Source organism: Sorex fumeus, unplaced genomic scaffold (assembly GCF_029834395.1).
Source record: "Sorex fumeus unplaced genomic scaffold, SorFum_2.1 ptg000028l, whole genome shotgun sequence".
NCBI classification, from domain to species: domain Eukaryota; kingdom Metazoa; phylum Chordata; class Mammalia; order Eulipotyphla; family Soricidae; genus Sorex; species Sorex fumeus.
Window position 1 is genome coordinate 7,146,406 of NW_026606085.1, and position 14,336 is coordinate 7,160,741.

Below are 14,336 nucleotides of genomic sequence, written 5' to 3' on the forward strand. Positions count from 1 at the left end.
CCACAGAGGGACCTTAGAGAGTGTTTCTGAAACTTCTGGGATAGCAAGTGCGCATGGTGGGGATGAGGAGGGAAAGAGAGGGGAGAGACAGAGAGAAAGAGGGAGAGAGAGAAAGAAAAAGAAAGAGAGAGAGAGGAGAGAGACAGAGGGAAGAGTTGCCATTTGTCTAAAGGATTTTGTGACCCAAAATAACATAAGGAGCTACACAGGAATTAAAGTGTATCTATTGTCTTCTGTATTCTGATGTGCAGAAAGTTTATTGGAGAGACACATTTTTATAAAGTATTTGAGTTACAATATCATTTTGTGAATTCTTAATTATACAGTGTAATTTGTAATTTTCAGAAGGTGAATTTGTAATCTATGGGACATTATTAGCAAAGAGAAAAAGAAATTAAAATGATCCCATCCCCAAGTGACCCCTCATATAAATTAATTTCATGGATATCTCAGAGCATCATTGCTTTGCTGTTGGCTAGGATACTCTGTGATTGTGGATGCCAAGATGGCTTTTCAGATCCTGAGTTAGAATCACAGAAGTTCAGCATACAAGTAAAGTGGCAGAGTCCAAATTTTGTTCTGGCACCTAGCACCAACTTTAACTCTATATGTTATAAAATGTATACTTGATTTTGTTCCTCAAACAAGGACCCTATAACCCCTTCAGGGGTCCCAGAATATTCCGAGGGGTCACAGGTGAAAAATTACATATAGGGCCATAACCAGCCATGAGGCAGAGGGCCTCAGGAAGAAATTGGTGGGAAAGAAGTCAAAGAAAGAAAAAGGTTGAAGGAAAAAGGTTGAGAAGCACTAGCTAAATGATTTGTGTCTGGTCAGAAAAAATAGTGTCAGTTAAAACATGTTTGCTGCTTTTTCACATTGAGCACATGAATTTACATTCATGATTTTTAAAAATTTTTATTTATTTATTTATTTATTTTGCTTTTTGGGTCACACCCGGCGGTGCTCAGGGATTACTCCTGGCTCTGCATTCAGGAATTACTCCTGGCAGTGCACAGGGGACCATATGGGATGCTGGGAATCGAACCCGGGTCGGCAGTGTGCAAGGCAAACGCCCTACCCACTGTGCTATCACTCCAGCCCCTACATTCATGATTTTATGAACAATTGTGTTACTCTTATATTCTTACATGGCATTATAGGACCTGGGAAGGGACTTGAGGTGACATACTCATTGATGCAGCTGAATGTGGAAAGTGGAGATTCTAATACTGTCTGCCCATCTCCTCAGAACTTGGGTCCAATCACCACCTTAGACTGACTCTGTGTCACTAGAGGACTTGGTTCTTTTCATGCAGAAATACCTCCCCAGTTCCCAGAAGACTCTCTGCTACCCCAGCTGATCAACTCCCGTCCTTTGTCTAAGTGCTTCCTTAGAAGCAGTACCTTACACCCCTCTTCGTTGTGAGGGGGCTGTGAGGCAGCGCTTAGGGACCTTCACTTGATGGACGTTGGTGGGCATGCCCCGGGTAGAGCCTGCACAGAACTGACTGTGTCTGCAGTGGTGAGAGTGAGGGGCAAACCCAGGGAGCTGGAAGTGGTGTATGGAGGGACACACAAGGACCTTGGTTTTTCTGTAGATTTTGTTTTCCTCAATTCTTCTCCCTTCTCGAGGACTTCAGTGTCCAGCCTGTCCTGGTCAGGGGGTCTTACAGAGTTTCTCATGACCAGATAAGCCTTTGACTTAGGTGTTACTCCTGTCTCTTGCTTGCTCTGTCAGACCTCGTATGGAGAACTGGGATGGCATAAACGTGAGATGGTCAACAGATTCTGCCTTAAAGGCCTCCCACCTCCTGTGGACTGTTTGCCACTGTGTGGGCACCAGCAGGCCCTTTTTAACGGGACACACCCTCGGGCAGTCAGCACTATGGGCGATACATTTGTTGGGCTGCGACTCTCAGGGATACTCAGACAGCCAGAATAGTGGGTGAGTGCTAGGACCTGAGGATGAGGTTTATTCAGGCCACCCACGTCACTACATGCAAGGCATATGCCTTAACCCTCCACTGTCTCTCTGGCACCTCTCTTGTTTGGCTTTGGTGTTTGGACCATACCTAGTTGTGTTCCTTCTGCATTACTCCTGGCTCAGTGCTTGGGGGTCACTCCTGAGGTGGTCGGGGAACCATGTAGGGTTGCAGATAGAACTCAGGGCTCCCACACACAAATTGTGCTTTGGCTCTCTGAACTCTCTCGCCACTCACACTCACACACGTGCTCCAAAGACTGTCACATCTCAGGGCAAGGCTAGAAAAATCCTTGCAGGAAGCCTCTGCCCTTTGGATGCCTTCCCTGGAGGAAAGCCTGGCTGCTATGTTGTCTACATGCTGCCAAGCACAGGTGAGCTGAATTTGAGGTGCCCAGAGGTCTCAGGAAGCCCAAAGGGTGCTGGAAAATGGGCGCCTCACTGGGGCAGCAGCACAGACCTCCAACACCCACTCTTCTGGCTGCGTTCCCAGGCAGAAGGTGGACATGGCCTGCCTGCTGCTGGCTCTGTCTCCCAGAGCATCACGGTGGCCGGTGAGTGGTGGCCCACTCCCTAGAGGGCCTGCGTCCAGCACGAGCAAGCTTTAGCTTGCACAGGGCATTCGTGTGGAAAGAAACTGACTCAGTCGAATTGCTGCTGCCGAGTGAGCTACGTTGTGTCAGTCCCAGGGACATATTTATATGGTAATAAGCTCTCCAGTGCCTCCAAAAGCTGCTGAAATGAAAATCAGAGCAAGATAATTTGGATGAGCCCATTGTGGAGGGGAGGGGCTCTCCTCAGCTTGTGGGTGCTCCCCAACCTTCCCCAACAATGAAGGCCTCGCACATGGCCGCTGCCTCCAGTCAGTCAATGGATGTGGAGCTGTCTGCTCTTCAGGGTTCCCCGGAAGGTCTCGGGAGAGTCAGGGTGACCACTGTGCCAATCAGGCAGGCTAGGTGCCAGGTCCTGGGCGGGGGGATGGGTGAAGAGTGGGGGTGGGGGAGGTGGGAGTTGGTGTGACTTCTCCAGGACCAAGGCACTGGTTGGGGGTGTCTCCATGCAGGTGGCAAAGACGTGCCTGGATTCAGGTCAGAGCATGAGAATGCAGCAGGGTGAATTGTCAGTGTGAAATGAGTGTATACGAGTGAATGCGATTATGTGGGCCTTGATGTGAGACTGAGTTGTGAATGTGCAGATATGAGTACAGTTGTACACCATGCATGAGTGTGTGCATTATTGTAAATGTGCGAGTAGATGTGTGTGAGTATGAATGTGAGACTGAGTATGCTTGAGTGTGTGAGTGCTTGAGTATGAGTACATGCATGAATGTGAGTGTGTGAGCTGGTGAATGTGAGACTGAGTGCATGCATGGAAGTGAATATGAGTGCATAAGTGTTTATGTGAGCCCAGCCCATTGGTATGTGTGCATGTATGAGTGCACATATGAGTGTGAATATATGAATGATGTGAGACTGAGTGCATGCATGACTATGTGTGTGAGCATGTGAGTGTAAGACTACATGCATTAGTGTGGACGCGAGTGAGTGTGTGTGTGAGACTGGATGAGGTGTGTGAGCATATTGAGTGTGAGGCTGAATACATGCATGTGAGTGTGTAAATATGTGTAAGGCTGAGTGCAGCCATAAGTGTGTGCAAAACACTGTCATGCTAAGCGCATGCATGAATGAGTGATTGTGAGATTGAGCACATGTGTGTGAACCCATGAGAGTGATACTGAGTGTATGAATGTGAGTGTGTGAGAGCATTGTGAGGCTAAGTGCATGCATGAGTGTGAGTGCATGCATGAGTATGTGTGAGGCTGAGTGCATGCAAGGATGTGTGTGAGTTTGATTGAGGCTGAGTGCATGCATGAGCATGAATATGTGTGACCGTGAGGCTTAGTGCATGCACATGTGTGTGTCAGTTTGAGGCTGAGTGCATACATGAGTATGTGTGTGTGTGGCTGAGTGCATGCAAGAGTGTGTGTGAGCCTGAGAGTCTGGATGCATGCATGAATGTGTGAGCATGGTGTGAAGCTGAGTGCATACATGACTAGTTATGAGCTTGATTGAGGCTGAGTGCATATATGAGCATGAGTATGTGTGAATGTGAGTCTGAGAGCATGCACGTGTGTGTGTGAGACTGAGTGCATGCAAGTGTGTATATATGAGCTTGATTGAGGCTGAGTACATGTATGAGTATTTGTGAACTTGAGGCTGAGTGCATGTAAGAGCATGTGTGAGCCTGAGTGCATGCTTGAGTGTGTGAACATGAGTGTGAAGCTGAGTGCATACATGACTAGTTATGAGCTTGATTGAGGCTGAATGCATACATGAGCCTGAGTATGTGTGGAGGTGAAGCTAAGTGCTTACATGAGTGTGTGAGTGTGAGATTGAGTGCATGCATGAATGTGTGTGTGAGCATGAGTGTGAAGCTGAGTGCGTGCATGACTGGTTATGTGCTTGATTGAGGCTGAGTGTGTGACTAGGAACGTGGGAGGGGAAATTATGGTCACCTCTACCTTGGAATGAATGAGACAGGCAGTCTGCGTGGGGCTGCAGAGTCCCAGGGGAGCGGGCAGGGCTGCTTGGACTGAGCCCTCTCATCCCCAGTTTCCTCTTCTGTCAGAGGACAGAGGACAGAGACCACTCAGCGTGGCTCCCCCCTGGTCCACCAGCTCCTTGTGGGGACCGTTGGCCAGGATGGGTCCCTGAGGGAACCTTTGTCTCCAGGCCCAGCATTCGGCTCCTCCTGGACTACACAGAAGCCGTTGTAGCGGCGGCCGCCTTGGTTTCCCCCAGGGCCGGGGAGTATTTTAGGTGGGGTCTCCTCAGGAAGCTCGCCTACACTGGCAGGCGCAGCGCGCCTCCCTGCGCCCGGGGAAGCGCTGGTGGCAGGGCCCTGCAGCGGCCGGCACCGGGCGGGAGCGCCCCCGCCCGCCGCGCCGCGCCGCCCCCTCCGCGCACCCCGCCCCGCGCGGCGCTCGGAGATCGCCCGGCATCCCCGACCCGACGCTGCTGCTCGCGCCGTGCGCGGGTTTGGGAGGAGGAGACGGCGAGGGAGGCGCGAGGAGGTGCCGGAGCGGGCCTGGCACGGCGGCGATGGGGAGCCGGGGCGGCCGGGCGGCGCGCGGCGGCGGTGGCCCGGCGCAGACCCCGCGGCCGCGCTCCCCTTGGCAGGCTGCACGGTGAGGGGCCCGAGGCTCGGGATCGCGACCGTCCCTCCTCCGCCAGCCCACGGCCGCGGGCGGCGGCGAGCGGCCCTCGGCCCGGAGAGCGCGCGGGCACTGCGGCGGCGGAGAGCGCGGAGGAAGCACGGAGCGGAGCGGCGCGGGCTGCCGGCGGAGCTCGGGTGCGTGCGGCCGGCGGGGCAGCGCGCTCGTGGACTCTGGGGGGCTCGGGCGGGACGGGCACTGCGCTCGGGGGCTCGGGCGGCGGGTGTACCGCGCTCCGGGGCTCGGGCGGGAGCGGACTGCGCGCTCGGGGGACTCGGGCCGGCGCGGGCAGCGTGCTCGGGGGACTCGGGCAGGAGCGGGCGGCGCGTTTGGGGGGCTCGCGCCAGCGGGGGCAGCGCGCGTGGGAGACAGGGGGGTCTCGGGCCGGCGGTGCGCGCGGGGCAACTTTCGGCCCCGGGAAGTAGCAGCCGGGCCGCGGCTCGGGTCGCCGCCGGCAGCCGGCGCGCGGGGGGCTGGGGGTTCTGCGGCGGCGGCCGGAGGTCGGCCGCAGAGTTGGCTAAGTTTGGGGCCAGGGATCGGGGCAGGCCCGAGAGCCGCGGCGCCGCTGCAGGTGGATGGGTGGGTCTGGGCGGCGAACCCGCGCCCAGATGCCGATGGACGCCGCGGGCGCGCGGGGGTCGGGGCCGCGTCCTCCGGGGGCGGCGGCCGGAGCGCGGCCCGGGTTTGGGCCGGAGGCCGTGGAGAAGAAAGCGGCGCGGGTCGAAGGTGTGGGCGCGTAGCCCCTGCTGGCTGCTGGCGGGGGTGGGCGCCCGGCAGGGGCGCGGGCGGGGGCGCTGAGCGGCGCCGAGGCCCGCCAGTGGGGGTCGCTGAGCGAGAGCCCGGGGCCGGCGTGCGCTGAGGCGAGCCCGGAGCGCCGCAGCCTCGCGTCCTGCCGGTCCGGGCGCGCGGACTCTGCGCGGGGGTTCGGCGGGGACCCCCGGCTTCGCGGGAAGCAACTTTCATTGTTCACTTTTCCCGGCTCCCGCGGGCGGGCGGCGAGTCCGGCACGGGGGCCCCGGATGGACTCTGGCCGAGGCCCGGGCGGCGGGGAGCTGGCCAGGGCGGCGCGGGGCGCTGCGCGGCGGCTTGGGAGCGAGAGGCACGGCGTGGCGGGGCTGCCGGCCCGGTCTTTCCCCGCCGGTTCCGACGCCCCTCGCGCTTCCCGTGGCGTCGGCCCGGCCCGGTTCTGCTTCGGGGAACCGGCCCCTTCGGGCGGCGCGGCGGGAGCCAGAGCGCCTCCCTCCTCCGCTCCCAAGCCGCGAGCCGGCGCGTTTGTCTGCAAGTTGCGGCGTCCGCGGGGGCAAGTGTCGGCGGGTGCAGCTCCCCGCGGCCGCGCCCTCGGACCCCGCGGCCTCTGCGGGCCCAGGCCGCGGAGCCTCCTCCGCACGGCCCCCGCGTCTGCAGCCGAGCGGCCTCGTCTCCCGGCCCGCAGCGGCTCTGCCCCGGCTCTCGGCGTGCTGGAGGCTGGCGGGAGGGCGGGCCGGGCTTTGTGGCTCGTCGCTGCCTTCTGCAGTTGCGCCCCGGGCAGTTGGAGCGGCAGTTGGACGCCAAGGGGTGCGCCCGCCGGAGAAGGGGGACCCCGAACCTCCGTCCCCGAGGAGCCCGGGTCTGCCCGACCCGCGGCAGGCGCCCAGCTCCCTCGGTCTGTGACGTGGAGCGAGCCTGGGGGAAGGGGAGAGGAGGAGGAGGGAGGATGATGGAGATTCTGCAAAATCCTGCAAACTGCTCAGCGCTGTAGGCTCCGTCTCTCTCTCTCTCTCTCTCTCTCTCTCTCTCTCTCTCTCTCTCTCTCTCTCTCTCTCTCTCTCTCTCTCTCCTTCTTCCTAAATTGGAGCCGTTGAGCACTGAGAGAATAAAGAGCGTGGAAGAAATCCAGCTCCAGGAGACAAAAGCAAAAATGCATAATAAACTTCAGCTCTTTGATGTGCATTTTCATCTGAGTTGGGATGCGGGAGGGCCTGTAGCCCCAAGAGGGGAGCTGGTTCCAGAGTTACCAGGCCCTGGAGGGCACACTTTGTCCTTGCCTTTGGGAACTTGTCCTGGATGGCGCAGACGCTGGGTGAGAGTCCCAAAGTGGTCAGTGAGATTCCCGCCCCTGCCCGAGGCAGGTCCCACTCCCTCCAGCACTGGTCCTACAACTCCCTTTTCAGGCCCTGCTTTGGAGCATGGGTTTGTGGCGGGTTCTGCAGGTGACTAGCGATCACCACTGTGCCCAGTCTCGCAGAAGCTGGGACATTAGAACCTGCCTTTCTTGCAGTGCCCTGCTTGGGTGGAAAGGTCGACAGTGAATGGCAGGAGGCCCTGGCAGGGATCAGCACAGTGTTCTGTGTGTATGTTGGGGGAGGGTTGGGCAGCCCAAGGGGCAGCGATGGGGTGGGGGTTTCTGCAGGTGGCTCCTCCCTGCTAATAGATCCCATAGAGGAAGATCTTCCTCCCTGCCAGTAGATCCCATGAAGGGTGGCCTTGCAGGTGGTTCCTTCCTGCCAGTAGATCCCAGGCTTTTCCTTCTGCAGGAGAATTCTGGGCTAGATGTCAGAGTAGTCTGCTCTGGGATGGGTTAAAAGTCAGGGGTGAAAGCAGTAGGCTCCAGGGTGGGTCAAGAGGTGGGTGGAATCTGGAGATGGGTCAGGGGTTGGGACAGTGGGATCCAGGGTTGGGTCAGATGTTAGCAGTAGGATCCTGAGATGGGTCAGGGGTCAGCAGAGGGACCCAGGGGTGGGCCAGGGTCCTGAGTATTGCAAGGATGTCCTGTGATCTGGGCTAGTGCCATCAAAGAAGCAGGTGGGTGGGAGGGAGTGTGATCAGAGAGCGGGTAGGTGTGAGCAGAGGCAGTGTGGGTGTGAGCAGAGGCTCCGATAAGTGTGAGCAAATGGCAGGTGTGAAGGAGGGAGGGAGCTTTTCCTGTCAAGTCCACAGAGGCCCCACAGAAGTGCAGTCTGTGCTCTTGCTTTGCTCCGTGAGACCCTTGTTCCTTCCTGCCCACTTGTTGGTCGTTGTAGTGATGAATGTCTCTCCGTGCTACTGACACAGGTTAGAGCTGTGTCCACCATGTCCTGAGTCGATGGCCCAGGCGGTGCTTGTGGGCCGGATCCCTCCTGCAGATTCCAGTGTGAACAGCCTCCTGGAATCCACTCAGCTGGACCCCGTGGCTTCCCACACAAAAAAATTGATCTCTGTGTGGGTCAGGGACAGGTGACCCGAAGACAGGCTGGCCTCTTTGGTGTGGCCTTTGCTAGAAGGGAGATGTTGCGTGCTCATGAGAAGGGAGGAAGGTGTGAGTGTGGACTCACTGATGTAGATGACCAGAGAAAATGGAGAACAGATTTCCAAGTTGCTGAGGAACCAGTGGTCCAAGCGTGCCTCTTCTCTCACGTGGGTGAGTCTGGCCAGGGACTGCATTCCAGCACATGGTCCGGCCTGTATCAGAAAGTAGCAGATACCTGGGAGCAAGTTTAAGCCTTGGAGACAGTGTGCATCAGCGCTGAGGTCAGGGGGGTGTTTGTTTAACCTTTGCATGTATTCACATCATATCTATTTTTGTTGGTGAATATACCCAGCATTTCAGATAATCAACTTTATCTTTTGTAACGGGCTTGCTTTTCATCTTCCCTGTTTTCTTTTTCTTTCTTTGCATCTCTTTGCAATATCATCTTTTAAAGCTCCTTTCGGCACTGCATGTGGAAACCATCCTTCCTTGCAAGGCTGTGGCAGCACCAGGCTCATTCATGGGAGAAGCAGACCATCCCCTCTACTGAGGGTGAAAATGGGAAATGAACGCAGGACTGTGTTGGTTAGGTGACAGGATGTAGGCGTTGGTGGGACCCTGAGTGGGAACAAGCTCATGTGGAGTCTGACTCAGGGCTCCGTGGAGCCCTACCCTTACCTCATCAGGGAGCACCAGATCTGTTTTGGTGGAGACAATGGAAATAGCACTCATTTGGGGGAGACACACTATATTGGGTCTTAGCCCTGCCCTTCAGACTCTTACCCCCCCCCCCAAGCTCCTGTGGGCGTTTAAACATGGTGGTCTGCAGGCTCTACACCATGAGCTGCCACCTGGGCCATTCTGGCTTCTGAGTTCTGGCCTCTCAGCTGACCTTGGCGAGTGTCTTGACGTGTTGGTACAGTGAACCACCTCAGGGCTCCTTGAAGGGGTCATTCACTGTTGCTGCTTTCACTGAATGTCGGGGGACATGGGGCAAAGTTCCTGCCTTGTCCTCAGCTCTATAAGTCCCTTATGCTCTCCAGTGTCTGTAGTGACTTCAGTGTGGTTCTCTGGGGGCTTCTGGGGGGCATCCAGGCCAGGCAGCACAGCCAGGGACCCTCCTACCAGGCTGAAACCTCAGGGTTCTCAAAGTGTGGCCAAATGTCCTTCCCCTGCCGGTGGGAGCCTGAGTTGAGGGCATAGGCCTTGGGGAAGCAGCCAGGATGGGGAAGGCCCCCTCAGAAGTTCACATGTCTTCTGAGGTGACTCTGGAGTGCCTCTTGGACCAGCCTCCACCCTGCCTAAAGATAGTCCCACAGCTCCCTTGGCCTCTTGGGAATCACAGGAAGCGCCTCTGTGGTCAGGCAGCTCAGTGTCTGGGCTCCGCTTGTTGGCATCTCTGACTTGGGGAAGGGGCCTCATGGAGTCTTCTTACAGTCAGGCTCAGGAGATGCCTCACAGGCCAGGCTGGAGGCGCAGGGGTGCTGGATAAAACCACAGCTGCCTGTGGTGCTGGGAGAGGGCCTCAGGTGCTCTCAGGCAAGTCCACGCATGATGGGGGGGAAGGAAGAGGGGATGACACCTTCCTGCAGAAGGACAGCACATTCTTGTGGCTTGTGACTCGGGTTCTCCTTGCAGGAAGGGCACCAGGTGACACATCCCAGAGCTTTGCGTTCTGACCTGTCTAGAGTCACATGTGTGGACTGCCCAGTGACTCGTTACAGAGGAGCACATCCTTGCCCTGGGTGTTTAGGGGGACTCTGGGGAGGCAAATGCGAATATTATTCCAGACCCCATTTCTTCTCTGTGATGTTCAGGATGAGCCCGGCTGCTGAGTAGTCAGGAATTGTGAACTGGAAGTTTGATTGTGACTTCAGGACTTCTAAGTTAAATTCCAGCTTATATAAGTGTTATAGCCTTCTTAGGGGCTGTGGCAAGTGAAAAAAAGCAAGTAGGCTGGAGCTGCTTCTGTGGCTCACATTTTGAAGTAAGACCCAAATTATTAATGCTGCTAAATACCCTTCAACATTACTTAACACTTGTAAACATTAGAAAGCATGCCAGCCAGCACAGATCAAATCTGGTGACAGATGTGTTCAATGACAGTATAAATGTCATTTGTACCAGAGAGATGTTGTGTGTGTTTCTTTAAAGGAAGGATGAGACTCACTTTGGAGGAAGGTAGCTGGTCTATTTTGAAACCGAGAGCATCTATTATAAATGGCATTTTGTTGATTCTTTTTTCAGCCCAGGTACGTGATTAATATTTTGGGCATCTGCAGTTGGTTTTTAAGGCTGGATTGAAAGACTCTGCTTGGCTCTGTGCTAAGTGAAGGCATTTGAAGCAGTGATTGGTTTGAGCGGTGTGTTGTGTGATTTATGTTGGTTCCTGTGGGCCCATGCCAGGCTGGAGACTGTGCACAGTGCCATCAGCTTAGCCTGGCCACAGTGAGCCCTTGGGAACACACGGACTTAGCTGCACAGAGACGTTGGGATGGAACGTTCTATAAGCCACTTCCCCTCAGGCCACTGTGGCTGCTGCCCCGGGGAGCGGGGCGCTCTCTGTAAAGGCATTTCAGAATGCTTCTTAAATGGGGTCAACTAGAGTTAAGAAACGGTGGTGGCTGGGGTCTCTGCTCTCATGTCTGTGCTGGGCAGTTATATCATGGACCGAATTGCTGGTTGCCTTTGGTCTTGGGGCGCTTCTCATGAGCCGGGGGCAGTTATATCATGGACCGAATTGCTGGTTGCCTTTGGTCTTGGGGCGCTTCTCATGAGCCGGGTGCTTGGCACACACTGGACCTGTCTTGCACCCTGACTCTGGCAGCTGTGCTTCTGGACATACGTGATTGTGCTTCTCCTGAGGACTTGAACTGATGGGCCTGTGTGTTCTCTGCCATGGAGGTAGCTTGTGAGCGAGAGGTACCATCATCCCAGGTCCAGGCAGAATGCAGCATTCCCCAGAACAAGCAACAAGGGTGGGGATGCCAAGTGAGTACACCGCTCTGTGAGATGCATTTTCTGCCACTCTCAGCTTCCTGGTGTCAGGGCTGCACTGGCTTCTGCCTTCCTCCAGGCCCTTCTGGGGCTGCTGGAGAGGGCTGGCTGGTGTGAAGCTCCTTCCAGGCAGCTGCCGTAGAACAGTTTTAAGTCAGATGGGACAATGGGGGCTTTTTTCATGCTTTAATACTCTAGTTGGGGGGTATGTTTCTTTTGGAGCTAGATTCAGTAGTTACAAATGTCTTCTAATCCCCCAATTAGTCAAGAATTAACTTGGGGCTGTTGACAGGTGGAGAGAGGAGGTTGTCCGAATCCTGGAGGATCTGTCCTGGCCTGTTTAGGGTATAAACATGGGCCTCTGCACTGGTTATTGTGAACAGTCTTAGGCAGTCCAGGATTCCCGTCTTCCCAGGTACGTTTTCTAACCAGAAGCCGTGCAGAATGGGTGGTGGGCACGGTCCACCCTCACTGTTAAAGAGGAGAAACCCCTGCTTCTGCCCCATGCCCAGGTCCTTGACATCAGCACCCTTGCGTTGGGGGTTGACGGGAGCCTGTGAATAGACACAGTGTCTGACCCTCGACGAGAGCTGGTCTTGGCTGGGTGATCTCACCCTATGGGCACCGAGAGGGCTGCAGATATGTGTGGACAGAGGGGCACAGGTGTCTCCTGGGGAAATGAGGTGACATCATAGCCTTGGACGCCCCCTGGTGCCCCAGGGGCCACTGCCAGCAGCCTGGTCCCTCCAGGAGACACTCTGACCTCAAGATGGAACCTGAGTAGTTGGCTGGAAAACACAAGACAAAAGCACTTTAGATTGCCAAACCAATGTCCCAGATCCCCTGGATTATCCAATAATGTGATAATCTTCTCCTAATTTGGAAGCGAAGTTTGTGTTGTCTGCACAAATCACTTTATTTTCAAGCCTTATTCACAGCTTGTTCCATTTACCCCGCATTTCTGTTAAATAGGTAAGATGAATAACATATTCTACTTTCTCTCAAATAGAGAGGGGGAGATCAGGTATTTTATGAGATTTGCCACTTTTGTACAGCTCATCAGTGGTTATTATAATAATCAAAGTGAATGAGCCCAAATTGCTCTTATACAATAGCTGTGTTTTTAAATGTGCGTGTAAATCACATTTTTTTCAAAGAAAATCACATCTTAAATGCTTCAGGTAGGGAAACCTCACTATTCATTGAAGCAGTTCCTATAGCAAATTCTTTAATAAAGTAAAGAATATTTTGTTTATCTTTAATTTATATGTTTCTTAAGTTTAAATTTGTGTATATTAAATTCTGTCATGAGGCAGGAGTTTCTGTACTTGCCTTGAGTGCCTGATGCTGAGAACCTTGTCTGCCCCTCTGCCTGGGCAACCCCGTCAGCTCACACACCCTCAGCAGGTCTCAGTCAGGTAGCTCAGGGCAAGGCAGGCGCCCCTTGGGGAACTGAGAGCTTCCCGGGCAGAAGGCATAGCTGAACCAGCCTGGACATGCTCAGCTCTGCTTCTCGGACCACAGGATAACTGAGAGGCATGGAGTGCATGACAAGTAAGTCCAAGGACAGGGTCTGTGCCCCACACCTCCGGGTTCCCCAGCACTGCCAGTTTTGTCCTGGTAGCTCCTAGGAATGGGGACCAAGCAGCCTGGCTCTGCAGGCCTGAGTATTGAGCAGTGATGAGAACCAACAGGAGTGGCCCCAAGTCTTCTGAGATTGCATGGGAAGGCCCCACTTAAGAGGGTGTCTCTCCCATTCCTGGGATACCCAGGCCTCTTGCCCAATCTCCCTAGAGTATCTCCCAGGGGTGCTGCTGCCTGCAGGGCTGGGGACTGAGCATTGCAGCTTGTAGCCACTCAGCGGCTCCAATGACAAGGTTGGCCACGTTGGTTGTCTGATGGTCAGTGTCCATCCTACTGCAACTTGGGTCTGTCCGTGAATATCTGACATTCCTGACTATAGCAGGGCAGATGAAAGTGCAAGACCGGTCAGGATCCTGAAGGTGTGTCCTCAGCATTGCTAGAGGGGTGGCCCATAGGCAGGGTCCTGGCCTTGTCCCACCACAGGGATGGTCCACTAAACTGTGTCTCAATGGAAGAATGGGTAGGGGAAGGCTGTGTCTGTCTTTCAGACACTATCGTTCTGTGAGCTTAACAAACAAAATCTCATTAACACCAAATCCGTGGGAGCATGAAAAATGTGTAATACTCTTAATTCTTACGAGTCAATCTGTGTTGATTGAGAATTGGCTGGAAGAAACATAATTCACGAGCCTGGATTTTGATGAGCCTGAACAGCTGAGTCTCTTCTGTACTTGGAGTCTGGTCAGGAGCAGTCTGGGAGAGGAAACAGGTCAGATGTCCATCAGGCTTTGCTGGACTGTTTTCTAGGAGGATGCTGAGTGGGCCTGGGGGTCCCTCAGAGCCTGAAGCACAAGAGGGATGGATGGGCAGTGTGGCCTCCTCTTTCTACACCCCAGACCTCTGAGTGTGAGCAGAGAGGCTGGCAGTGCCCGGCCAGAGAAGCTAGACTCACCCTGGCCAACTGTGTGTACCCTGTATATTGATCAGACTTGGAAGCAAAAGTCCTAAGGAGAGGCAAATAATTGGGAGTGACCTACGATGCCAGGAGCTGACCCAGGCTCCCTCCACAAATGGGCACCCGTACCTCGGTTTCCCTCTCATTGCTGGCCAGGCTGCTGAGCTGGCTGTGGAGACACCAGGGACCCGTGTCACTGGAAGATGGTCTAGAGGTCTGGAGCTCTCTGTAGATTTGGGTGAGAATTGAAGGGGACTCCAGGATAAGTGAATTCTGGTGAGAACACAAGGGTCCCTGGAACATGGGCTGGGTAGAGCCTGGCACAGACCTTCTCGCCTCTGTGGCCCACGCTCAGAGAACACCTTGAGACATGGCCCAGCGATTGCTGGCTGGGTGG

At 55.0% G+C, this 14,336-nt stretch overlaps 2 protein-coding genes across 12 annotated transcripts in view; one reads left to right on the forward strand and one right to left on the reverse strand.

Annotated features, from left to right (window-relative positions):
* Positions 1-4,814: 4,814 nt before the first annotated feature.
* On the reverse strand, positions 4,815-8,597 carry LOC130024168 (basic proline-rich protein-like). Its single transcript, XM_056114807.1, has 3 exons — positions 8,489-8,597; positions 5,754-6,860; positions 4,815-5,680 (listed from the first exon to the last, which is right to left on the reverse strand). The coding sequence occupies exons 1-3, from the start codon at positions 8,595-8,597 to the stop codon at positions 4,815-4,817; spliced, it is 2,082 nt and encodes a 693-aa protein (XP_055970782.1).
* FAT3 (FAT atypical cadherin 3) overlaps positions 5,035-14,336 on the forward strand; it is a 270,819-nt gene continuing 261,517 nt past the window's right edge. For all 11 annotated transcript variants that reach the window (XM_056115175.1, XM_056115176.1, XM_056115178.1 and 8 more), the window contains exon 1: positions 5,035-5,335. The gene's annotated coding sequence lies outside the window, so the exon portion shown is untranslated. The remainder of the gene's footprint in view (positions 5,336-14,336) is intronic.

Excerpts from the sequence above, each read along its gene's own strand:
- LOC130024168 (XM_056114807.1), bottom strand. The coding sequence starts at position 8,597 with ATGCAGTCCCTGGCCAGACTCACCCACGTGAGAGAAGAGGCACGCTTG. Across the intron at positions 6,861-8,488 it reads TTCTCTGGTCATCTACATCA|GCTCGCTCCACGTCACAGAC; the intron begins GTGAGTCCACAC and ends CCCTTCCCCCAG. Across the intron at positions 5,681-5,753 it reads CCACCTGCAGCGGCGCCGCG|AACCCCCAGCCCCCCGCGCG; the intron begins GCTCTCGGGCCT and ends CCGCCGCCGCAG.